The sequence below is a fragment of the Arvicola amphibius genome, chromosome 3 (assembly GCF_903992535.2).
Source record: "Arvicola amphibius chromosome 3, mArvAmp1.2, whole genome shotgun sequence".
NCBI classification, from domain to species: Eukaryota; Metazoa; Chordata; class Mammalia; order Rodentia; family Cricetidae; genus Arvicola; species Arvicola amphibius.
Genome location: NC_052049.1, coordinates 188,860,226 through 188,887,104, shown reverse-complemented (window position 1 = coordinate 188,887,104; position 26,879 = coordinate 188,860,226). Strand labels below are relative to the sequence as shown.

The following is a 26,879-nucleotide window of genomic DNA, read 5'->3' as shown; positions in this document are numbered from 1 at the left end:
GTTCATTATACACACGTACACACACACACACACACACACACACGAGGTGGGTGAAGGAGAGAAAGAGGGCAGTCAATGTTCTAGGAGTGACTCTTCTCTTAGGAAGCCCACATGTCTTAATGTCTTAAGTATATTATTCTCTCTCTCTCTCTCTCTCTCTCTCTCTCTCTCTCTACCATGCTTAAACTAATCTCACTCTATTTAATAAATTTACAACTTTACTTTACTTTGATCCATCTTTAATTTTTTTTTTCGAGACAGGGTTTCTTTGTGTAGCTTTGGAGCCTGTCCTGAAACTCACTCTGTAGATCAGGTTGGCCTTGAACTGACAGAGATCTGCCTGCCTCTGCCTGCCTTTCTTTTCTCTCTTTCCCTCTCCTTCCTTTCCCTCTCCCTCTCTGAGACAGGGTTTCTCTGTGTAGCCCTGGCTATCCTGGAACTCTGTAGACCAGGTTGGCTGAACTGAGATCCCCCACCCCTATGTCCCCAATCCAAGTGCTGAGGGCTGGGATTAAAGGCATCCTGTGCACCACCAGGGCCCAGGCTAAGAAATGACTTTCAGAGCAGAGAAAGATGGAAAAAGGGGAAAGAGAAAGAGGGAGGAACTGCTTTTACAAAAATCTCCTCTAATCCTCAGCAGACGCCAGAATCAAATATGATCCACCACTCAGTCAGATGTGCCGACACCCTGCTTGACAGACTCCACAGTGACCAGCTGCCGCCAGCTCAACGCAGTCAGTGCCTGCTCTTACAAAGCACTGGACACAGTGACGGCCTTGGTGTGTCTGTGTGATGTAGGCACGGTCACAGCTCATGCTCAAGCAACATTATTCAAATCAAAGGGGAGGGTCGCAGTAGGTGCAGTGACCTGGGTAGGTGTCCGTGAGCGGGGTGACCCCTAGGGGTGATAACTGACCTGGCACTGAGCATCTCTTCCTGCGGTCTCCACTGTACATGACAAACCTAATGTGTTAAGGACTAGTCTGAAACCACCCAGCTTACCATCACCGTCTTAAATACTTAGACGTAAGTCACTTGCTTCATTAGCCTTGTGTTAGGGGTTGAGAATCCTTGCTCTAAGGATTCTGTCCAGGTGGAGTGTGACTCCATGATGGAGCAACTGCCTGGGACGCAGAGAGCTCTGGGTTCCATCCCTACACTCTGCCCTCTCCCCACGCTCTCGGTCCTGTGCTCCCCTTCCCACCCCCACGGCTGCACACTTACTGCAGGCTGCACAGGTGAAACACGCGTCGTGGTAGAGGTCCCCCATGGCCTGACAGGCCTGGCCCGCTCCAAACACGCCTTTACCACATTTCACGCAGGCTCCTACGAGGTAAGAAGGAAACACCAAGTCAGGAGAAAACTGGGATTTAAAAGTCATGAAAAAGCCAAGGAACAAAGCAGAATACCTTCTCCTTCCACAATACCACATCCATGGGTTTCAGTGCTTAGCCCTTACATTACAGGAAACAGCCACATCAACACCCTCCACAAACACCTGTCCAGAACTTTCAAAGGCTCCTACGATTCAGAAAACCAAATTCTAACCAAACCATGACTATAACATAGCTCAGTAAAAATAAATAAATAAATAAATAAATAAATAAATAAATCTAATCTCAAAAGTGTTTGGAATATGTTTAAGTATACTGAGACAGGGTCTTACTCTGTAGCTCAACCTGGCCTGGAATTCACTATATAACCTACAGTTACCTCAAACTCATAGCAATCCTCCTACCTCAGCCTCCAGAGTACTAGGATTATAGGTATGTGTCAGCATAATTGACTGAAGTTTTAATTTTATGTGAATTATATGTATGTATTTCAGAGATCTGCCAGCACTCGGCAGATAACCAACTTATTGTATTGTTTCAGAGTTCCTATTTTGATTGATTGATTGATTGACTGACTGACTGACTGATTGACTGACTGAGATAAAGTCTCTCTATGTAGCCCTGGTTGTCCTGGAACTCACTATGTAGATGAGGCTGGCCTTGAACTCACAGAAATCTACCTGCCTCTGTTGTACATATGCTGGGATAAAAGATATGTGCTACTATGCCCAGCCAGAGTTCCTATTTTAAATTAACAAACGAATTACTACCAAGAAAGTCTAAGCTACTACATTCTTTATAAAATGTCCCCATACCAACCACTCAGGCAAAGAGGAAACATTACATATACACAGGCATCACACATTACCTACATCTGCCAGCCCAGACCCAAGAAGTGAACCTGTCTCATTAAAGCTCTGGGGGAGAGAAGGCCAGGGCCGTCAAATCTTGCTCATAAGATTTAGCACAAAATGGATGGCATCTCCAAGGAGACCCTCATGCCCACCAACCTCCCAGGACGAGCTGGACAGCAGGACTTCCCCACTCTCTGTACCCTGCCCAGAAATGTTCTCCTCTAGTTCTTCTTCATCGGAGGCCTGCTACCTACTGTCTCCAGACGCCTCTACCTCTCAGGTCCTGACCTCATTTCTTTGGGCTGCAAGCATCGTTCCTCACCATGTGGACTGCCAAGCACAGACACAGAGGAAAGTACATGTTCAAACTATTGTTCACGGAGTAGGGAATACGCCATACACAGACACACAGGTAGGACAGACATGTGGTGTGGCTAATGAGAGATAAATGGAGAGAAAAGTTCCTCCTGGAGAGGAAAGATAGGAGAAAAAAACCATGTGAATTGTGATTCACACCCTGGGAATCATGTGCCTATCATACAGACAAGGCCCTACTATCTCCTCCCCACAAGCCAGTTTCTAGAAAGGTCACCCTGCTGGTAGGTTTGAAATATGGAATCTGAGCCCATCTTATCCCTGTGTAGCTACTCACGATATGCATGTGGGCATCTCATGAAGATATGCATGTGGGCATCTCATGAAGAGATGCGGCTCCTTCCTCACCTTGATCATCTGTCCTGCTCAGGATTCAGACCCAAGAACCATGACCCTGCCCTCCCACTGCCAACCTGGCCCACTTCTCATTTTGTCTTGTTGCCCCCACGCCCACCCCAAAAGTCATCTCTGCCCAAAACCTCAACCACAAGGCCCTTTCCATAAAAACACACCCTTCTGTAGGTGACAGTGCAACAATGTGCCCCGTCCTTTTGCTCAGTAATCTGGACAGCATTTGTTCAGCTATGAACACGTCTCTACCGCTTGGAGACAGACTTTCCAGAGCTGCAATGGGATGAAGACAAGAGGGACTGGATTCAGCCTACCCTGAGGGAAACTATTCTCCCACAGTGGGCAAAGGGGCCTCACCTTACCTGAGGTCCTGTATGGGGCTTACTAAGTGGCCCATGCTGGAGCTCAAGAGAAGAGAAAAAGAGCAAGCTGTTGACGTTCCTCTGACTTTACTCAATCTGAGGCCACCGGAGATGCACAAACCCCCAAAATGAAGGGAAGTGAGAACAGCTATCACTGAGTCAACAGGAAGGTGAGTGAGACACAGGCTTGTAGGAGACAAGAGGGGAAGGTGGATGCTTTCCCTGCAAACTAGCCTCCCTTAGTCCAGTCTCCAAACTGAGAGACTGACTAATTTACTAATGTATTTCTGTTCTTTGAGAAAAATCTCACTCTATAGCCTGGCTGGCCTCAAACTCTAATCAACAATTCTGTCTCAGCCTCCTGAGTGTTAGGTTCACAGGTCTGAACCATAATTGCCCTGCATAAGAATAGTTTTTGTGAGGTGTGCCATTCAGTAAACTGTCCACATTTTTGTATCACATGTGTGTGCGCATGCATGTGTGTGTGTGTGTGTGTGTGCGCGCACGCAAGTGTGTGCACGTACATAGCATGCTACCCATAGAGAGGTCAGAGAAGAACTTTGGGAGTCTGTGCCCTGCTTTCATTAGGGTTAGATCTTCAGGTCACAGGACTTTAGTGGTAAATGCTGTCAGTCTGACTGTCTGCATTTAAAGTGTGATTGACACTGATAAGCGCCTACAGCATCAGCACAATGAAGAAAGCAAGCAGGCCTGCCATCCCAATGAGTCCCATGTCCTCCCCTTATGGAATCCACTCTCGCGCTCCCTTCCACAGGCAACCATGGGTCTGTTTACTATCATCACAGATTAGTTTGTGTCAAGAGTTTATATAAATGACACCTGGAGGGTACCTCTTTATCTGGTTTCTGTCACCGCATAAGTATTTTGGGATTTACTCTTGTCCTGGTGGATGTCGATAGCTCCTATTTGCTATCTGTTGCCATCCAGGCATGGGGCAGACTACAGGACACTTGTCCACTCGTCCAGTCATGGAGATATGTCCCCCCTTGGGGGCTTTCCCATGCTGCTGCTGTCCACATTTAGGCATGAGTTTCTTCTGTGCAGCCCTAGACCTAGACTTCTTTTTCTCTGGAGCGAAGCCCTAGAAGTAGACCAGCCAGGCCGCACAGCTGATGTAAAAAACAAAAAGCAAAATGGAAAACGGGGTCTCACATAGCCTAGGCAAGCCTCAGACTATATATACACATACCCAAGAACGACTTTGAATGCCTGCACTTCCTGCTTCCACTGTTCCACATACTGCGATTACATATTTATGTGTGCTAAGGATGGAACACAGGGCCTCTCGGGAATTCCAGCATGCTAGGCAAGCACTCTATCAACTGAACCACATCCTCAATCCCTGGCCAACTGTCTCCTGAAGAAGGGAGATCATCCCACCAGCAGTTCAGGAGACTTAGTTTCTCCACACACTCGGCAATACTTGGTGTAGATAACTTCCGATGTATTCATTCTAACAGGTGCAGGGTGGAACCTCATTGTGGCTTCCAGCTGCATTTCTCTAGCAACTACTGTTGTACTCAAGTCTCATGAAAACCTTTGGTTCCTTGCTTTATTGATTTCTTTTCTTTTCTAAATTTTGGGTTGTTTTAAGCCAAAGATCAATCCAGTCTCTGGTGCTCCAGCCTCTGAATGAGAATCCATTAAACATGTGCCAACCTCTGCACTATTTTTAATATTATTATTAAATACACTATTTAAACATAGTATTAAGTATATATTTAATAATAACCTGACATCCCAATACAATCACCATTTGACAAACGAAGATCTGAAGTTCAAAGATGAAGCAAAAAGCTCCAAAACCAGGCTCACTCAACATCTATGACTTTTCTGGTTCACTGTACAGCCCTCATAAGGGCTGAGGAAGCAAGAGATAAGAAAAGATTGCTGTGTGGGTTTTCTCCAAGATTGAAACATACCATCCTGTAAGGAAGCTCCTTAATTAGGAAGATAAACAACTCAAAATAGCTTTAGGAAGTGCCTGAAACTGACCAGATTTACCAGGTCCCTCCCTGCCAGAGTAAAGATGTAAATACTCTCAGACAAGCCAAGTTAGCTGTAAAGAGGGCTCTTAGACCAGACCCTGAATAAAATCTGCCTCTGTTTCATGGGACCATCTAGGAGTTTGAGTACTGAATAAGTTATTGAAAGAGCATTAGTTCAGTCAGTGGACATTAATATGCCTTTCATCATTTTGGTTTATTTTCTTCTAGGATCTTGGTATTAGAATGTGTCATTTAGCTAAGACTCCAGAGGATGAGGTTTCCCTAGGAGACTACACAACTGTCACAGACTGGGGAGGCCTAGGCCTGCTGGAGTAATCCACTCACTGAACTCTGCAAAACAGGGACCCTATCCTGCGTCACCCTGCATGCACCTCTTTATGTGAGAGGCCACAGTTGGTGGCCAGGGCCTCGGGAAGTTAGTGGTCAGAAGTTTCTATGTGATGGAGAAAAAAACTGAGTACCAAGCAAGAGAGCCTAGCACTTTGATTTGTTATACCACAATGTCTTTTGAGGGGCTAAAGCAATGTCACAGGCCTCCCAGAGAGCCTCTTGACTCATGGGAAGTAAACAGAAAGTTCTCCTATTAAGGAAACCTGATATTTGGTGATCACTGTTGTTATAATTGCTGATGGCATGTTTGGGTTCCATGTTAGTGGTTGTGATGATTAATACTGTCAATGTGACAAGACTTAGAATCCCCCAGGGGACAGACATCTGGACATGGCCGTAGGGGAAGAATAGGTAGATCGAGCTGAGAAGATTCATGCTAACCGTAGACAGCATCATCCTATATGCTGGAGTCCCAGATGAATGAAAAGGAGAAAGGGAGCTAAGCACCCTCACCTCTGCTTCCTGAGTGTGGACGCCATGTGAACAGCTGCCTCAAGTTCCTACGGCTGTGTCACCTCCACCATGAGCCCAAATAAGCCCCTCCTTCCTTAAACTGCTTCTGTCAGGCATGTTGTCGTGGCAACAGGAAAAGGAACTAATACAACAACTTTAAGATTCACAGGTCCCAGGGGCCTAATGCTCTTCATACATGACAATGCTTCCCAGATTGCTTACATGTGTAGAAATTTTTCTGGAAATAAGAAAGTATTAGTGGATCCCCCCAAATACTTAACAGGCTGGAAAGATAGCTCAGCAGTGAAGAGCATTTACTGCTCTCGCAGAGGACCTGGGTTTGATTCCCAGCACCCACATGGCAGCTCAACCATCTGTAACTCCAGTTCCAAGAGATCTAACCCCTCTTCTGACCTCCTCGGACTTCTACATACATGCGGTACACATACAAATACTCAAGCACATACACATAGAGTAAAATAAACAAATATTTCTTAAAGCCATAACTGACAAAAGTTATAGATATGGTTTTTAGTAGGATAGTGTCTCGGCCCCTGCAGCAGCTCCAGGAAGAGTAACTGAAAGTCAGTAACACAGAAAAATGGAACAATTACAGATTCAACCAGGCCCAGTCTTCAACATTGTTTATGGAAACAGTTGCTTCAAAGTGATATTAAGTTATCTCCCCTACTCTCAATGCCAAAAACCAGACTTGGTTTCTGGCCCTGGTATCTCCCTACTCTCTGTAAAGGCGGGAACCAGTAAGGCTGCAAAGCAGCTTTGGCAAGCTCAGCTAGAACAGAATCCCCACCTCCTTGCTGTCCATCACTGTCTTAAGTGGATCCTAAAAGTTCCCATGGCCCAGACCAGGGCCAAGTTGGATGGCAACTTGTGATGGAAAGGCTTTAAATATGATGATGTCATCAGGAGAAGCGAAGGCAGAAAGTCTTGAACTCGTGGCCAGGCTGGGCGGGCTATATAGTGAGACCATCCCCAAAACAAGCAAGCTTAAGCAAAAGCAAAAACCAAACCAAAACAAAACAAAACAAAAACCCCGCAGGTGCCCTCAGTCTGGCTCAAGAGTTTGTCACACCCTGGCTTCTTGGTCAATGAGGAAGGGCAACTCTCTGCTCCTACCACTGCATGTCACACAGACATGAAGCTATCGTGTGCTCAAAGGGGGTGATGTGAGGTCAGGGCACCCAGTCAAGGGTGGTGTGGTGGTTTGAACAGGAATGGCCCCTAGATTACTCCATTTGAATGTCTGGTCATTAGGGAATGGTTCTCCCTGACAGGTACAAGGAGGTATTGCCTGTTGGAGTAGGTGTGACCCCGCTGGAGGAAGTGTGTCACTTGGGGTGGGCTTTGGGGTTTCAAATGCCCAAGCCAGGGCCGGTGGCTCTTTGTCTGTTCCTGCTGCCTGCTGATCTGGACACTGAACTCTCAACGACTCTCGGGCACCATGTCTGCTTGTGTGCCGCCATGCATCCCGCCATGATAGAAAATGAACTAAACCTCTGAACTGTTAAGCCAGCCCCGATTAAACGCTTCCTTCTGTAAGAGCTGCTGCGGTCGTGGTGTCTCGAATACCGACTAATGTAGATGAGACAAAGGATGCTAGAAGAGGGTACAAAGCCGAGAATGGATTTTCACAAAGCTCTTTCTCAGCTAAAAGCTGTCACCTGCGGTCCTGGGCAGCTCTGCGAAGTTCTGGATGTCAACAGGTTCCAGAAATGGGCCACACCATTGGATCAAGGCTGGACCTCCTTCCCCGCTGTACTAATGGTTATGAAACACCCTCAGAGGCAGCTGGCACTGGGTGTCTACCTAACACGATGAGCACATCACCTCCTCTCAACGTCAGCGGTTCAGTCAAAGTGCCGACTGATGTCTAATATCACCCCAGAGAGTCCAAAATCAAAGTCTATCAGCTGATCCTCCGAATACCCAGACAACGCAACATTGCATGGCCTGATTCTATGGGTGTCCCTGCTTCTGCCCTCTCCCAAGCACTCTGCAGTCCCTGAGTCAATTGGTGAGGCCATCATTAACCCACAAAGGAAGTACTTAAGGCCACTCGGGGCTACAGCCATTGCACAGCCTGCTTTCTTCAGCTGCCACAAACACATGGCCTCAAGCCCAGCAGAGGCCCCACTTCACAGTGGGAAAGGAAGTGCGGAGGGCAACTTCTCAATCACTGTGAAATGGTCCTTGCTCTCCAGGTACCGGTCTCAATGCTTCCCCCACTCAAAGGTAGACGGCTTTAAGACATTCCACCTCGCTTCTTCTACTAAGCCCCCTCACAGCCCACTGCCAGGCAAGCCCTCCAACTTCTGCACACACGCTTCTAAGGGAACAAAAAAGGTAAATAACCTTTCTAGAGGGCAATTTGATACATTGTTTTCTTTTAAACTTACACTATAATTTCACTGATTTCTTCCTGAGGAGGAAAGACACACATGATGCTCATAGAATCAATAACAAGGCTGGAGAGCGAGCTCAGAGGTTAAGAGCATGCACTGCTCTTGCAGAGGACCAGGGTTCCATTCCCAGCTCCCACATCTGGCAGTTCACAACTGCCTGTAGCTCCTGTGCCAAGGGAATCCATGATCCTCTTTGAACTCCTCAGGCACCTGCACTCACATGCATGAAGAAGACCCCACCCCCACCTTGCACAGCAGAGGCTCCCTCCTGGACCCCTAGATTATACACAAACCATACCAAAACACCTGTTTCCACAGAGAGATCCTTTATTAAGCAGGGAAGAAAAGTTAAAGTGGCTACTTCCTGACTCAGGCAAAAAAAACACCAGCAAATGACTTTTTAGGTGTAATTTTTAAGAGGAAAAGGGGCAGTCTGTGTTAGAATGGGCTAGGATGCCAGGATGCCATGGTATACTTTGATTGGACATGTTAATTAGGTGAACCAAAGGGTGGTTTTGATTGCTGGGTTAATACTTGAATAGCTAGACCACTTGGATAGTCAGCCTCAGGAGGAGGAAGTGGTCAAATAAGGGAATAGACCTTGGTGGCTAGTTTTAGGAATGTAATCTAACAGTTTTAGGCAAGGCAGAGGGAATGGGGGAAAAGGGCAAGGACTGCCAGAGCCACGCTTGCCACATTAAAGCTAGTTAGGAGTCCCTTCAATGTGCATGTGTACACATGCATACATGCACGCACGCACGCACGCACGCACGCACGCACACACACACACACACACACACAAAATAAAATAAACCTTTAAAAAATTACAAAGACTGCTGGATGGTGGTGGCGCACCCCTTTAGTCCCAGCATTTTGGAGGCAGAGGCAGGCGGATCTCTGAATTGGAAGCCAGCCTGGTCCACAGAGTGAGTTCCGGGGCAGCTGCACCATGGCTACACAGGAAAACCCGTCTCAAAAACAATAACAACAACAATTTAAAAAAAAACTACAGGGACAGAAGAAGATGTATAGATGCAAATCTGAGGACACATTAACGTTGTTAATAAATATAATAACAAATAATGTTCTTAATAAAATCAAATAACATGGGTCTCTTCCTAAGTTTCTTCTTAGAGCAAAGAGTCCTGCTGCTTAGACCCCAGCTGGACCAGTTTCTGTGCACAAGCATAGGAGGTCCAAGGCTGATACTGGAATCATCCTCCATCTCTCTGCCCCCTTACTCATTGAGATAAAGTCTCTCATCAAATCCAGAGGTTACCATTATGGCTAGTCTTGCTCTGGGGATCCACTCTACACCTTCCAAAGCTAGAATTAAAGGCAGACCACCACTCCTGTTCAGGATTTATGTGAATTCTGGAGAACCAAACTCCAATCCTTACACTTGCCTGTGGGACAAGCACTTTAATCACCGAGCCATTTACCCAGCCCCCATGATTATGAGATCGGTTTTTATGCAACCTAGTGTAGAATAGAGGGCAAATCATTCAAGCATTTTTCCTTAGGGAAATACTGCTTACTAAGACCACCTGGCTTAAAGACGGTAGAGCAAATGAGCCGTATACCGTGCACAGACATGTCATGCCATCTTTCAGGAAGAGCCAGCCAGGAGCAGCAACCCTGTCCAGGAGGGAAACTGGAACTGAGAAGGGTTCCCAGGCACAAACGTCCCAGGAGGAAGGGGACAAGGGTCTGAAGGTAGTAGAGGACCTGGTTTCAGATTTTAACAGGATGTATACAACTACTTATTGGTCAGAGCTTTTAGAAAGAATGCTGGCTGGACTGGAGACTCTTCCTAACAAAGAAAGCTGGTCCTGGCCACCCCTTGAGAACATCACTGTTGTGAGTGGGAGGGTCAGACACTCTAAGTCTGAATCCATGGTTACTTGCATAAAATTAGGATCTGGCAATCCCTGGAAAAAAATAATAACCCAAGTGAGTCTCCCAGGAAATCAGAAACCAGATGGAAATGGCTTTTCTAACATGTAACTGGGAAGGAAACAAACAAACAAACAAAAAATCTCTTTATTCCTTTATCCGTAGGTTCCTTCAAACAAGTCCCTCTGATATAGGATTACTGTGTGCTAAAGGCATTTGAAAACACACAAGTAGGAGCTGAGGATGTAGCTTGTTGGGGTACAGAGTGATTGTCTAGCTTGGCATCCCAGCACTGAAACACGCACACTCACACACACACACACACACACACACACACACACACACAGGTACACACATGCACGAGTATCTGTGTGCACATTTGAAAAAAGATAACAAAACAAAAACGAAACCTGTCAAAGGGCTGGCAACATGGCACAGCATGTAAAGACACTTGAAATCTAATAACGGAAGCAGGACGACCTGAGCTCCATCCCCAGAATCCACAAAAAGGTGGAAGAAGAGAACCAACACCACAAGTTGTCTTCTGACCCCCACACATACCTGCCATCAGTGCCCCCACACACAGGGGAAAGAGGAATGGGGGAAGGGAGAGGGAAAGAGAGAATTACTACCTGAAGTGTGTGATCTTTTAATTTAATTTTAAAAAGGAATGAAAAGAGCTGGTGCCACAAGCCTTTAATCCCAGCACTCACACACTGGAGGCCGAGGTAGGTAGATCTTTGTGAGTTCTAGGCCAGCATGGTCTTCTGAGTGAGTACCAGGACTTCCAGCACTGCACAGAGAAACTCTGTTGCGAAAAACCAAGAACCAAAACAAACAAAAAAGGCATGAAAGACTCTGTGTTTGCCAGTGCCAGTTATGGAGGGTTAGAAGGACATTTGACACATTGTAACAAACAAAACTGGCAGAATTTATGGGTTCATTATTACTTATTTGCACTTTGTGGAAAGACAGATGCATCTGCCTATGTGTCTGGCATGGTGTGTTCAAAATCCATACAGAGATGGGGCACGCTTTCCTAAAGACATCTCAAACAAGGACGTTAAAAACAACTATTCTCACCAGGTCAGAATGTTAGTGGCTCAATTTGGCTGTGTTAGTTCTTTATAAAGCCACCTTTCAATTTCGTCTACAAAGGAAATTATCTTTTCACATTTATTTATGCAGATTATGTGGGGTCCAGAGGACAACTTGCAGAAGACGGTTTTCTCCTTCTATCATGTGGGTCTCAGGGATCAAACTCAGGTCTTTAGACTTGATAGCAAACATTTATACCCACTGAGCTATCTTGTTGGCCCTATAAAGGAAACTCTTTAAGAGAAATAAGTAAGTCAGCTCATATACTTTTATTTTTTTAAACTTTACTCAAATGCTTTGCTTAATCTCTAAACTGGATTGTAATTAGATACTTTGAACAATCTGAGCCTCAAGGCCATACACACAGCCATTGTAAAGACACCTGGGTGTGGTTCTCTCTCCAGAAACTGGCAGCCATGCTTTGGGAGTGTGTACTCTCCTTTGTCTACCTGTCTCTTTGTCTAAAGCAGTGATTCTTAAACCTTCCTAATGCTGTGAACCTTTAATACAGTTCCTCATGTCGTGGTGACCCCCCCCAACCACAAAATTATCTTGGTTGCCACTTCATAACTGTACTTTTGCTACTGCTATGAATCATAATGTGAATATCTTATATTCAGGATATCTGATCTGTGACCCCTGTACAAGGGTCATTCAACCCTAAAGAGGTTGCAACCCACAGGTTGAGAACCACTGATTTAAAAATTTATTTAAAAATTTATTAATTTAAGTTTATTAATTTAAAAATTTATTAATTATTAAGAATGTGTATGTGTAGGTGCCCTTGAGTCAGAAAAGAATGTTGTAGGATCTCCTGGAGCTGGAGCTACAGGAAGTTGTAAGTCACTTAATGTGGATGCTAGGAACCAAACCTGGGTCCTTTATAAGGGCAAGAAACACTAAAAACTGCTAAGCCTTCTCTCTAGTTTAATGTCTCTCTGTCTAGAAATTTAATAAGCTGCTAGATTTGCTTCACCCTGACTTGTGCTTTCCGTTCCAAGATACATTATCTAATATATAGTATTGATTTGTTAGCATTGAATCGCATGTAAACACTATATGAATTCATTTATGTTATGGTTTAGAACAAGCAAAACCACTAAATGGGAGCCAATAAAATGGCTTATAGAGGTGAAGTGCTGGCCGCCTAAGCCTGATGTGATGGCTATTCTTGATTGTCATCTTGACAATATCTGGAATTAACTAAAACCCAAAAGGTTGGGCACACCTGTGAGGGTTTTTTTTTTTTTTTTTTTTGAGGGATTTCTTTCTTAGTTAAATCATTTGAAGTGGAAAAAACAAACTTCTAATCCAGATCTTTGAGGTGGGAAGATACACCTTTAATCTGGCCCACAGCTGGCCTATAGATGAGATATGAGAAAAGGAAGCAAGCTGACTTTGCCTGCTGGATCTCACTAGCAAGAGCATTCCTTCGCTGACATTGGAACCTACTGATCTGGGAGTTCCAGCATGTCCTGAAGACCAGCTGAGACATCAGCCTCATGGACTGAACAACTAGTAGATTCTTAGACCCTCCATTGGTAGACAGACATTGTTGGACTAGCTGTAGCACAGCCTCTACACCATTCTAATAAATCTCCTTTATAGACAGACAAGCAGGCAGGCAGGCAGGCAGACAGACAGACAGACAGAAGATAGATGATGGATAGATAGAGAGATAGAGAGATAGAGAGATAGATAGATAGATAGAGAGATAGATAGATAGAGAGAGAGAGACAGACAGACAGAGAGATAGATACAGATAGATAGTAGATAGACAGATACAGCTGACAACCTGAATTTGATCCCCATAACCCGTATGATTGAAGGAGAGAAATGAATTCTAAAGGTTGTTCTTTGACCTGCAAGTGCATGCTGCAGTATGTGTGCTTCCATATACATAAAAATAATAATAAAAGTATTAAACGGGGGCTGGAGAGATGACTCAATGGTTAAGAGCATGTACTGTTCTCCCAGAGGACTCAAGGTTGATTCCCAGCACCCAGATCAAGTGCCCACGACTTCCTGTAACACCAGGCCCAAGGGATCCAATACATCTGACCTCTGACCTCCTTGAGCACCGGAACTCATGTGCACATACCCACATGCAGACACATACGTACATACAACTAAAAATTTTTTTAATCTTAACTTTTTTGTTTATTTTGTTTTTGTTTGTTTGTTTTGTTTTTCGAGACAGGGTTTCTCTGTGTGGCTTTGGAGCCTGTCCTGGAACTCACTCTGTAGACCAGGCTGGCCTCAGACTCAGAGATCTGCCTGCCTCTTCCTCCCGAGTGCTGGGATTAAGCTTAACTCTTAAAATGATGTTAAAATAAAAAATCAGAAGAGTGATTGATTACCTGTGAATGGGTAGTAACTTGGAAGAGGCAAGCGGTAACTTCTGAGGAACAGAATTACTTACTCTCTGTCTTGTTGGGAGTGTGCAAGTATCCAAACATACCAACCTACACATTGTGCATCATGGAAACAAGGCACTTAAAAACCAAAGTCACAAATTCCTAGACTCTCCTCCCATGGAGGGTGGGTATGTGGGAGGCTGTGACTGCTAAGAGTGGACAGAGCATATCAGAAGTGAGCTGACACCAAGTACCTTCACAACGGTGCCAGAAATGTGCGGGAACAGAAGTATCTGCTTGCACATCTCCTACCCCACCTTTATTAACTTGGACAGAGCTGTCTTTTACACAAGCGCACACCCACCTCCAGGCATGGGTCAGACAGAGAACTGTAGTCATGGACCATAAGCAGCAGAAGGGTTGCAGCCAGCTCCAGCCTATCCAACGACTCACACTGACCTCTAGCTGGCCAACAAGGGGCCTCTGTCAAACCCTTGCCACCTGAGAGCACAGCCCCAGCTCTGTCAGCACAAGTCCTAGACAACAGGCCTGTGGAAGCTGCCTGGAACACCACCTCCCAGCCTGTGCCCCAACCTGGCTACCTTCCCTCCCCACAGGCCTCTTGGGAGGCTTAAGCCTAGGCAAAGCTGCAGAGCCCCACAGCAGGTCAGAGCACACACAAGCAGGACTGTTAGCCTGCAGACTCTAGTCAGCCAGTTCCCAAATCCTCCTCTTTTCTGTGCAGGAAGTGCTAGCTCTGGCATACCTGACAAGTGGGGTGAGCGGTCTTGGGTGTTCTGTCACCACTTACTGAACAGAAGGGCACATTGAAAGAACTGGCACGTGGTCTCGGCCGTAATCGCCACCTGAGAAGGCAGGGCTGCAGCCCCCTAGACCTCTTCCCACGGAACACACTGAACTCCTCCCGTCGTTGCCTCAGGTGGGTGGCAACCCCGAAATCTTTAAGAATCTGTGTCTTCTGAACACATCAGCTCGCATCACCTTTCAGATGGGATAAGGTAACTAATGATGGCCTGGTACTTTTGAGAATACCAGTAATGCATCTTAAAACAGCCAGTCAGCCAGGAACCCATCCCCCCAACTGCTGTATTCCATCCTGAACGCTTCCAAAAAAGTGAGAAAAGCCAGGTATGACCTCGCATTTTCAAACAGCCATACCTTAAAGAGTAAAACCAAGTGAAACTATTTTGAATAACATCTTGCTTAGCCTGTCATGTCCAAAGTCTCATTTTAACAGAGTATATATGCACACATATAGATGTAGATATGATTTGACAGCAGATTATGTAGCCTAAATTGACCTTGAACTCTGGTATCTTCCTGCTTATCTCTCCAAAGTACTAGGATCACCGGTATGAGCCACAACATCCAGCTCATACAGAAATACTAATAACCTTTTTTTCTTCCCACCAAATCTTCAAAGTCCACCAAGTCTTTAACATTCCATGCTTAGAGCACATCTTGGCTCAGACAAGACACCTGTGATGTGTTTAACAGCTAGACATCCTCGCTCTCCCATGCTAGACAGCTCAGACTTTTCACTACAACCAGATGCTCATTTTACTTATGGGAAAACAGAGGCACAGAGCAGATAGATGTAAGGCCCACATGCTTGTGAGACTCTGTGTTCCCACAAACAGCTCCAAGCCTGACTTGGTGCGGCAGGAATGTCTCCTCAGAGAGAACCACATGTGCCGACCAGCACGTAGCTCTGCTTCATTCCAATCTGAGGAGGGTTTGGTGAGCTTGTCTCTGGGGCTCTTCAGGGCTCTCTAAGTGACCAGGCGAAAGCTACCCTACCCGCAACCTGCGTGAGCGCCTAAGCTGCCTGCAGCTTCCTTGACTTCTTTCTCCTCTGTCCAGTTACCCCACATCTTGAGCCATTCTTTCCCCTACTCAGAGCACTCTTCAGAAATTAATTCCGTCACACATCTCTTTCTGGAGAGCCAACCCAGACACATGGTCTCAGGAACCTGGCCTGGTGAGAGACAGGAAGAGAACCTTGGAATAGCATGGGGTGGGGGGTTGGCCTTCAGCCGCTCTCCATTTTACCCATCTCTGCCTCCTAGTTTACTGTAGGATTCTTGGCTAGTCCCCTTAGTCTCTTAGGAACACAATATCTCACTCTGAGATGTCAACCACCCAAAGGATACTCCAAGGAACTAGAGAAGTTAGAGAGATGGCTCCTGGTACTTCAGGGCAGTCTCACACAGCCAGTGACCTACGCCTGGTTCAGAGCTGGCCAAAATAACACAGCACAAACCTCACAGGGATCCCCACACCCTGTGTGATTTCATAGATATAAGCAAATTTATCAGGGTACTGTGCACACACATATCTCCCACCTTCCCTACCGGCCTGCTCTACTGTCACCAGCTTCTCTGCAAGCAGAAGGGGAAAAACTCTGAAGCACCCAACCCATAAACTTCTCCTCTTTTCTATGGGATGTATACACACACACACACACACACACACACAGTGTCTAAAGAAGATTCTGTCCAAGTTAACCTACACATACACGCGCACACACACACACACACACACACACACACACACACGAGTCTGCCTGGACCACTGTCATTCTCAGAGATGGAAACGTCCTCCTAGTCAACAGCAGGAATGTGAAGCTCACAGCCTAGGAAAAGAAACCAGATTAAAAAGCCATGTCATCCGGTCCCCAAAGACGAACAGCCTAAGAGCAAAAACTGAAGCCAAATGCTCAAGTTCTCACAGTCCAAAAGCAGCACACATAGGTCCTGCTCCCCACTGATTAACAGCAGGGACAGCTCTGCCAGCAAACTTCCTGGAGCCAGCCACAGCTGCCCCTGAGGTCCAGCTCTTTGTAAATCGCCACTGAAGTGAGTCATAAGGAAGCATTGCTAACTGTGGTGGACGGAGTGCGGGCACGCTTCAGTAGAGTCAAAAACCTCAGGGTGTGGCTTGACCATCTTGTGAGCCAGCATACTCCCACCCTGCAGAAAGGCAAGCCTGGAGGCTCAAGAAAATGTGGAAGCTGGTCAGAAGGCCACAGAAGCAAACCCACTACTGACATTGTTTAAAATGGCTACCACCTGTTGTCCAGCACAGGGCTGCTGTAATATAATCGCCCCTGACTCCGGATCTGCATGATGGAGATGAGGAACTTGTCTACTAGGTCCTCCAAGGACCTTAGTCATTATACCTCCCAAAATTTAAAAGGCAAGCAGCATCATGGCAGGCTTCCAGAACTTTCTATGCACAACAGCCTCCTGGTAAGTTTTCTACAAACCTTCAATAACCAAGAGTAGCCTGTTCTCTCTCTCCCGAGACACAGAGATATAGAGCAGGAAGGATGAGGAAGGAACTTGACCAAGTCTACACTCACAGCTTATAAATCTTAAAATCATCTCCTTGAAACAACGGTCAAGCAGAAAGTCTCCCACAGCATGATTCTCAGATCCCATGTCCAGCTGGTTTCCCCATGAGGGATAAAAATGAAAAAAACAAACTCTGGAGTGGATATAAATATTCTCTGGCCAATACTCCCTGCTTTGGAAATTTTGGTGACCTGTTTAATTTAAGGGTAAAGCTTCTGTTCAGCGGGCCAGATATACTCAGCATAGTTTTATCTAAGTTTGGATCCTGTCTCTCTGGACACTGCCTGGGGACAAGTATACAGAATGCCTCCAGGAAAAGTGTGGGCTAGAACGCTCCAGTTATGCCTGCCACACACTGGGAAGTCACATAAGCACTCCCAATGGTGTGGCTCGCTCATGGGGACCCCTTGGACTTTCAGAACACTGGAAGGAAGCCCAGCACACCTGCTTGGCTAGCGGGTCAGGTAGATCGCTGAACTCCTGTGTACCTCACTTTCCCCATCTGTAAAAGGAGAGGTAAGAAGACTCTAGAGAGCATTAAACATTAATACAGATAGGATGCTATGAAAAGTAACTTCCTGACAAATTCTACCGGGTTATTAAGTGTGCTAACTCTGGTAAAAAGCCCATTTCCTTCCCCTTCCTATCTCCATTTCTTCAGCTCAAATCCACTGAGTCTACTTGACGTGAGGCATGGGGACACGTCAGAAAAGACCACTGCAGACAGTGTGAGGCCTCAGGCCATTACCTTGTGTCAGATCATCAGGCCGAGGCCCAGCATTGGCTAGAGAGCCACTGATGTCCAGGGACAAGAACGCAAAAAACAAGGACACCAAGCACCACAAACCTATGGCCCCAGCTGTTCCTGAACCAAGGATTGCTCTTAAGGTAAACCCTGAATCCTTTCTAACACAGTTAAATATTTTTTGTTTTTTTATAATTAATTAATGTATATACACATATACAAACACATTCACAAAGATACATGTATGCACATGTCACAGCATGCATATGGAGGTACAAGCAATTCATGGATTTTCTCCATTTCCATTTTGTAGGTTCCAGGGATTGAACTCTGGTCATTAGGCAGCAAGCATCTATAACCATTAAGACATCTCCCTGCCCTCTAATGCACTTTTAATTGTGTTTTATCTATTTACTTATTTTTTTAGACAAGGTCGCTTGATGTACTTAGGCTGCCCTTAAATTTAGAGTAATCCTCCTGCAGAGTACGGGAATTATAGATGTGTAACACCCTACTTCCTCTTTTCAATTATGTTTTCCAGCCAGGTGTAGTGACTCATTCCTTCAATCCAGTGGTTCTCAACCTGTGGGCTGCAACCCCCACAGGGGTCACATATTATATATTTACATTACAATTCATAACAGTAGCGAAATTACAGTTATGAAGTAGCAACAAAATAATTTTATGGCTGGGGGTCACCACAACACAAGGAACTGTATTGAAGGGTTGCAGCATCAGGAAGGTTGAGAATCCCTGCTTTAAACCAGCATTCCAGAGGCAGAAGCGGGTGAATCTCTGTGAATTAGAAGCTAGCCTGGTCTCTATAGTTAGCTCCAGAAGAGAAACCCTGTTGCAAAAAAAAAAAAAAAAAAAAAAAAAAAAAACCCTAAAAATAATTATGCTTTTCAGAATATACACACTAAAAATGGCAACTACTTGTCTTTGAAAATGGAAATAAAAACAAAGCTTTCACTAATTCTGCAGCAATCTGGACAGGAGATGGGTCTAGGCAGCCAGATCCAGATCTCTCCTGGTAGCTGCCGCTGTCCACAGTGACCAATGTTGCTGTTCAGACCCTGTTGACTAACAAGCTAAAATCCAGATGTTGACCACACCCAACGCCACACTTAAGGCCTCTCTGGGTCTGACCAGACACTCAGCGGCTATGTTGGCTTAGCAGAGACAGGGACTTGTCCAGCATCAACCCGTGGGCTACTGGGAGCATTAGCCCAGAACACCCGGCTTCCTGACTTCCAAGTGAGTCCTTTCTTCCACAGTCCTGCCTCCTAGGAAGGCAGCAAGAATGGTTATGTCAAAAGATCAGCTTCTTGCTCTGAAAGGTGGGGTGGGAGGGTCTTTCCTGGTTACAAAGGAAAAGAGTAGGAACGCACCCTCCCGAGGAGGGGAGGACCTCAGAGAGAAGGCATGACAGGACAGACAACTGCTGGTAGGGACCCAGGTCAGTTAGAGCTCTGCCTCCAGAAAGTGAGGACACCTGGAGGGAGATCAGCGGAACAGCCGGGGCAGCTCAGGAACACCAGTGAGGGTGGGATTCAAGGGCCTTAGGGGAAGCACAAATCCTACCACAGACCTGACTCTGGCCCCTGTGTCCTTTCCTATCAACTCAGCCAAAGGCCGACGGCCCAGCTTTCTTTGGTCAATGTCGCCAACCAAGCCACGCCCATCACTCAGATGACCCATGGGACTTCCACTCATCCCCAAACACACCATGATCTGTTCTCCCATATTCCCATGTCATGACACTTCACCTCAAACCATGTTTTCTGCTGCACATTCCAGAGGGCAACAAAGACTGTAAGGGCCGCAGAGGCTTCTGGGAGATGCCCTGCTCTAAGGATAGGCTGTGCTTACTGTGAAAAGCCGCCCTGGTCCAGAAATCTGGAGGTGCTCCTCCATTGCAGATCCAGCCCGTGTCATGTTCTTGCCTATTATTTCCACCCACGCTGGAATTCAACCCCTGACTTCATACCTGCCACAAAATCAGATAAGATGTGCTAAAAGGTCACAAGACGGAGTGGCTGGACTGGGTGCCTGTAATTCTAGCACTTGGGAAGTGGAGAGAGGAGGGTCAGCAGTCCAGGGTCATCCTCAGCTACGTAAAGAGATCAAAGTTAGCCTGGGCTACGAAAGATCCTGTCCCCAGAAATTAAAAGAAAGGCAAAACAAAATGTCACACAGAGGCACTGACAGACAGTTTGCGCTGTCTTCTTGTTTAGGCTGCTCAATCCACCTCCTACACAACCACTAATATGAAACCAGTGGGGCTCGCTGGGCTCAGGCAGAGACAGAGCCATCCCAGGGGAAATCACATCCTGTGTCCTGGTGCCTGCACTACTAAGCTGAAGACAGAGCCAGTCTCTCTAGGTCTCTGTAGGTGGGGAGGGGTCCATTTTCTACTAATGAGCAAGGAGACTCTGCAACCTGTGTTTTCTTTCCTTCAGGCCCTCAGTCAAAGGCCCTAGCAAAGGGGGGAGGGGGCGGGGGCAGAGCTTGTGTTCTACTGGGTCATGAATAGAGGATACCTAAGCCAGAACTGGTAGACCAACTAGTCCCCCCGAGAAGGAAAAGCGGTGGCTAGGGTGGTCTGTGGGTGACTTCACTGAACCTTTTCACCTCTGTTATAACAGAGGACCATGGTGCCTACGCCATTGTCTGTGAAGGTTAGGGAGCAATCGTGTATCCCAAGCACTTCACCCAAAGCCTGGCCTTCCGTGGACGGCAGCTGTCATCAGAGCCAGAGTACCCAAGGTCACGTTCTTTCCAGCACCAGCAGTGGGGCTGTGGTAGTTGCTTCACTGATGGAGCAGTGACCAGACGCCAGTGTGAGACTGGCAGACAGCTGACACCTGTCATCAGCCCATAGGAGGACACTCCACCCAAGGTCACCTCTTCCCAGAGTGATCCCCACACAGTGGCTGATGTCTGGGGAAAGTGTTTGAAAGACAGGGCAGGATAACACTGGACTTTGTAACCTCCCTATGGGGTCAGGTATGTACCCCAAGAGTACCACTTAGTGAGCACCCTCCAAAATAAAGTTTCAAAGTTGGCTTCCAAGAAAGTCAGAGTGACATGAGTCTTTGTGTCCTTTTCCCTTAGTAAGGGAGGAAAGGGCCACAGTGAGGACGGAAAGTTGGGGCCCACTAAACAAGTTCACAGCACCCTCTTCACCTCCTCTCCGCGGCATGAGCAGCTTCATGAAGACAGAAGCTGTGTTCTCTTCCAAGAGCAATGAGCATCAGGGAAGCTGGGAGCCCAAAAGCATCTCTGACAACATCAACAGCTTCTTTCAACATGAGAAATGCAGTAAATCAGGCAGAGAAGAACGAATTCCACATGCTGTCATTCAGACAAAGTTTAAGGGTTGATCTCAGAGAAGCAGAGACTAGACCAGTAGCTACCAGAGCAGAACAGGGACTGGATGGGGAGGAGAGAGGATGGGGCCAGGGCTGCACTGGAGGGACAGCTTCTCACGTCTGACAGACAGGGGGATGGTGGCAACAGCTGACGACAAATGATTGTATGTTTCCAGAGAACAAAGAGAGGCTTGTGAAACAGAAAGAAATGATGAGGGTCCAAGGTATGGCAATGCCAAGTGCCCTCACCTGCTCCCTGAACTTTGTGCTGAAATGGTGTTCATGGCCTCATAAATATGCACAATCATTTGGGTATCAAATCAAAATGAAAAATAGGAAGAGTGGAGAGAAACTGAGCTTGTCTAGACACATAAAGGAGCCAGGTGTGGTAGCTGATATCTATAATCCCAGCACTCGGGAATCTGAAACAGGAAGGTTATTGAGAGCTACAATCTAAGCTATAGAGCGAGACCTTTGTTGACGACAGAGGTTTCTGTCCCACCAGGTTGTCCTTGAACTCACAGTGGTCCATCTGCCTCTGCCCCCCAAGTGTTGAGATTAAATGTACGTGCCACCACATCCAACTACTGACCTTGACTCAAAAAAAAATTAAAAACAAAAAATTACACACACACAAACACACACACACACACACACACGGACATCCACGCAAAGTTCCAGAAGTACCCTTAGTGCTGAGCTAATAAATAACTAAGAATTAAGGCCAGCAAGATGGCTCAAAGGGTATAGGCACTTGATGCCAAGCCTGCCGCCAAGGCCCACATGGTAGATTGAGAGAATTGACTCCTGCAAGTTTTCGTCTGACCTCCACACATACCATGGCACTCAGGTACCCACGTACCTCCTCCCCATTAATATAATTCTAAAAACCATTAAATAACCAGAAATCAGGCATCTTCAGAACCCATTAGCATTCACAAGCATTTTAGGGGAGAGTCATAAGCTCTGACCCAGAGTCAGATACCCAAGACACACTTTCCGTCTGGCTCAGGAAGGTATCTCTGATAGCACACCAAACATTAGTCTCTTTTGCTTCTAACTAGAGTTCTACTGACTGATAGAGAATACTTCAGCTCCCTCTGACAAAAGTGCTGCACCATTAAATAATATTCTACCCAGAAGTATTTCATATATACCAAACCTTGCAAGTGCTATGAGACCTGGGGAAGGGGAAAGGCCTAGCCAACTGGTTTTATAGGCAAGGGAGGTGCTGTCTAGGGAAGTCCGTGGTCTGTTAAGACTTGCCTGCCGAGTCCTTAAAGGGAGGAATTTTTCTACCACATGATCAGTCAAGATAAATTATTACAAAGACACTCCAGCACCCAAAGCTGCGCAGGGCAGACGCTGTTTGGAATGAGCGCCACAAACTCAGAGCCTCAGCCCTTTCCCTACAAAGGCCCGCAGTGGTCCTGCCATCCCTGCAGTCTCAAACGCCAGCTGATAATTCACTTTATGGCTCAATTCAAAACAAGTAACGTCACCCTCAGGACAAGGCTTCACCCTGCCCTCTCCCTAGTACTTGGTCATTTCTTTCCACTTGTCCTGTATTCACTGTTGACCTACTGTGTGCTCCCAAGGCCTAGCTCAGAGCACAACCCAAGACAGGAGACCAGTGGTTGGAGGCTGAATGAATAAACAGAGGGGTCAATATCATTGCTTTGATGATGAGCATAAACTAGCACTCCTGAATCAATAAAATGTTTTTTGTTCCACATGCTTTAAAAACTAATTAAGTTTAAATTAAAAGACCCACAGCATCTCCAGCTAAATATTATTTTTCAAGGCCATGCTTTGCAAACACGATGGAGCAGTTCACAGCAGAATAGTACTGTGTGCTTTAAAAAAAAAAAATAAAGCAGGAGCTCAGAAGCTAAGAGCACTTGTTACTCTTGTGGAAGGACCACAGTTCAATTCTCAGCACCCACATGGGGGCTCAACACCATTTATAACTCCAGTCCCAGGCAATCTGATGACCTCTTCTGGCTCTGTCTGCACCAGACACTCTTTTGGTGCACAGGCATATAAACAGACAAAACACCTCAATACATAAAATAATAAAATAAATAAATCTAGGAAGTAGCAGTTACCAGCAACCACACTAGTTCCCAGAGCTGCTTATAATGAGCAAACCCCTGGGCTGCATATATGTCCTTGGCCCAGCTCCTTGGACCCTCCTGGGACCTCAGGACAAACCTGTTCATTCAGAGAGCGGGAAAAAGCCAGCATCTTTCCCTCAAAGGGCCTTGCCTACCCCAGTACTCCTCTACTTGGTAGGACTTGGACTATGGAGAAATCTTGAGCCCATTACTTAGAAGCCAAAAATGGAGAGAGAGAAAATTAAAAAGATGAAAAAAGCTGCAGACTCCTAAGCACAGGCTGTCTTTCCAAGTCACTCTCCCATGAGACAGACATTGTTTTCGACAGAGGAATACAGATACTTTCTTGTTGAAGCCAGCAGTCTCAAAAGAGTCTGCTTTTTCAGAAGAGAGAATGAAATCTGCCAAGTTTGAGTAAAAGCCTCAAGAAGCATCTTCATCCTGTGTCACACCTGTGGGTACCACCTGGCTGCTCGCTGGCACCTTGGGCAAGGACTTAGTCAGCAGGCACCTGATAAAGCAGGCTCTGGTGTCTCTGCCCAGCAGGGTCACTTGCTGATGTTGGCTGGTGCCTTGGGATGGGATGAGTCGAGAGGCACCTGGCACAGGGGATCCAGTGACCCTGAGTTCCTGCTGCAGCAGGTCCAAGGTCTAACCAGCATCTAGGCAAAGGTACGATGCTGGCCCAGGTCTACCTGCAGAACCAGCACACTGAACAGCAGACACGTACTAAAAGCCACACATTCCACACACTCACACATGTGGTGACTGTGAGGAGAACCACATATCTGGCCCTGGGAAAAACACTCCCATTCACGCCCAGCCCAAGCCTTTCAAAGGCCCAAAGTGTCACCTCAAGCCCCTGAAACCCAAACTCACAGCATTTCCCCTTTTTTGCGGGCAGCTGTAAACAATCCCACCCTGCTTCACCCTGCACACATGAATCATAACGCCCACATACAATGGCCGCCTTCTGCCCACACCCACCTTCAAGTCTCTGAACAGCAGAAGCACTTGAAAATAATAGCAGAACACCTCAAGACCAGCCATAGCATTCTGGTGGGGACCCCATCACCCCACCGGGGGCCATGCCACAAGCATCTCACTTACCAAAGTAATCAGCTTTGGGATGAGCGTCCATCTCTTGCTCCAGACGCTGGGTAAGGGCTTCTAGTTTCAATTCAGCAGTGGAGGGTCCAAGCTCTGGGCTTGGTGTGAGGGTCTGGCAGGGCAACCTCACCTTGGTGGGGGTGGAACTCTCTGAGAGCAGAGGTCTCAGGCTACTGTCGGGGGACCAGCTGGGAGGACCCTCTTTACAAGATAACTCAGATGGAGTGGACATCACCGGATGGACAAGGCTGGTAGGGCTGGGCTTGGGACCAGTGCCAGAGTCTATGCTTGCAGGCTTAGGACCCAGCCCCGGAGTCACACCTGGCTGGGTACTGTCCTTGGCAGTTGTTGAGGATAATGGAGCAGAAACAGAGAGGTAAGACCTGGGCCCATCCTGGAGCCAAGGCTGAGGGTCCACAGTAGGTTTGAGGACCCTGCCTGAAGCCTCACATCCCAGACCTGAATCTCTTCTCAGACGAGCTCCCTGGCTAGTGCTGTTAGGGACCAGAGGTGCCCTCGGTTGAGCTGGGGCCCCATTCTCTAAGCCCAGAGAGGAAAAGCCGAGGTTCACTCGCTGAGAGGAGGCAGTAGACCAAAGGCCTGTTGGCTTCACATTGCCGCGGCCAGTAACGCTACCATCCTGGCCACCGATGCCACTTGAGCACATGGGGAACTGCGGCTGGTAAGGGTGGTGGTCCCCGCAGGATCTGGGCAATGGGGAATCATTCCCGGGGCCACCCGGCCACCCACTCTTTACACTCAGATTCATACTGGAGGCTGCTTCTGGCTTATCACCCCACTGTGGGCTTGCCAAGGAGAAATTGTCATAATAGTCTCCGTGAGTGAGGCAGGAAGGGTCTTCACAGGGACCCAGGCCGTGCAAAGCAGGCCTCTGGGAACTCACAGGCGCCTCCCTGGAACCACAGTTCTGACTGCCAGGCCTTGCCCCATGGGCGGATGGCCTGGCCCTCTGCTCATGCGATGGGTCTGAAGGTGGCACAGCCACAGGGGCGGTGGTTAATCCAGGTGCCACTGCTGGCGCAGCCAGAGGGGGCTTGGCAGCACCATCTGCGGTCAGCTTGCTGCTCACACCCTGCCGGCTCCCACCGTTGACAGGGCTTCTGCCAGCCCTAGACAGGGCCTCCTCCTGTAAGAGCTGCTGTTGCTGCTGCTGTTGCTGGAGGTGGATTTTGGCCATCTTGGTCGCAAACACCCTTCGAGTTTCCTCAAACTCAGGGTTGTTGCTCGCACCTTTGTCCACCCGGAAGAGTCCATCCTTGGAGGCCTCGTACATGTTCAGGTCTTCGATGAACTTACTGGCCTCCAGGCCCAGGTCGTCATATTTATCCATACTGCTTGCAGATCAGTGTCCGGGGGGCCTAGCCCCGGTACAAGGTGTGAATGGGGTGGGGAGATCTGGGTGCTGGCGGAGGTTCAGGTCCAGCCCAAGGCAGATAAAGACTCCCACCTGCCCAGCCTGAAGGTCATGACTCCAAACTTACGGACCAAGCAGAGTTGAGGCCTTCAGGCCAGCGGGCTAAGTTTACTTCCAGACTTCTTTTCCCCTGGGGAGCGTCCACGTGGAGGCAGAGTAGCCTTCAGCTGTGCCCGGCCTGTTAGGAAAAGTTCTCTTTTCTAAGACAGAAAACCGAAAACAGACGAAAGAAGATGGGAGAAAAGTAAGGAGATAAAACAAACCCACACCCAGGTCGGGCAGCCGAACTTGCAAACCCACTGGGCAGCGGCTGGCCTGGGCCGGCGGCGGGGACCGGCAGAGCTCACGGCAGCCGCGGCGCGCGGCCCATTGTCCGATGGCGGCGGCCGGCGGCGGGACGCGGAAGTGAGCGCGCGGGGAGTCAATCCCCGGAGTTTGCTGGCCCGCTGCGCCCGCCCCGGGCCGTGCAGGGGACCGGCGGAGGCGCGGAGGGCGGGACGGCTCGGGCGCGGGGCGCGGGGCGCGGGCGCCCCCTGCAGGCCTGTGCTGGGCACGCAGAGCCTTGGCGCCCCGCGCCGAGCAGCGAGAGCGACCCACAGTTTGCTCCGCGCTCTCGTGCGGGCTGCCTGAGAATCAGGGAAGAGCCGAGCCTCCCTCCGGTCCTCCCGCGTGTGCCCCACGGGCTCCACCTCTGGCAGCGCTGGGGGAGTGTCCAAGGAGGAGACAAACGTGCAGGAGTTCGGTGTCCAGGCCCCTGGCTGCTCAAGGCCGCCGCTTCTCCAGAGAGCCCGACTCCAG

At 47.6% G+C, this 26,879-nt stretch overlaps 1 protein-coding gene across 1 annotated transcript in view; it reads right to left on the bottom strand.

Moving 5' to 3' along the window:
- Limd1 (LIM domain containing 1) overlaps positions 1 to 26,542 on the bottom strand; it is a 52,488-nt gene extending 25,946 nt beyond the window's left edge. Inside the window, exons 1-2 of the mRNA XM_038321895.1 lie at positions 24,647 to 26,542; positions 1,225 to 1,326 (exon numbers count right to left, since the gene is read on the bottom strand). Of these exons, the coding sequence (XP_038177823.1) occupies positions 1,225 to 1,326; positions 24,647 to 25,997 (1,453 nt within the window). The 5' untranslated portion in view covers positions 25,998 to 26,542. The remainder of the gene's footprint in view (positions 1 to 1,224; positions 1,327 to 24,646) is intronic.
- Between the last annotated feature and the right edge of the window lie 337 nt (positions 26,543 to 26,879).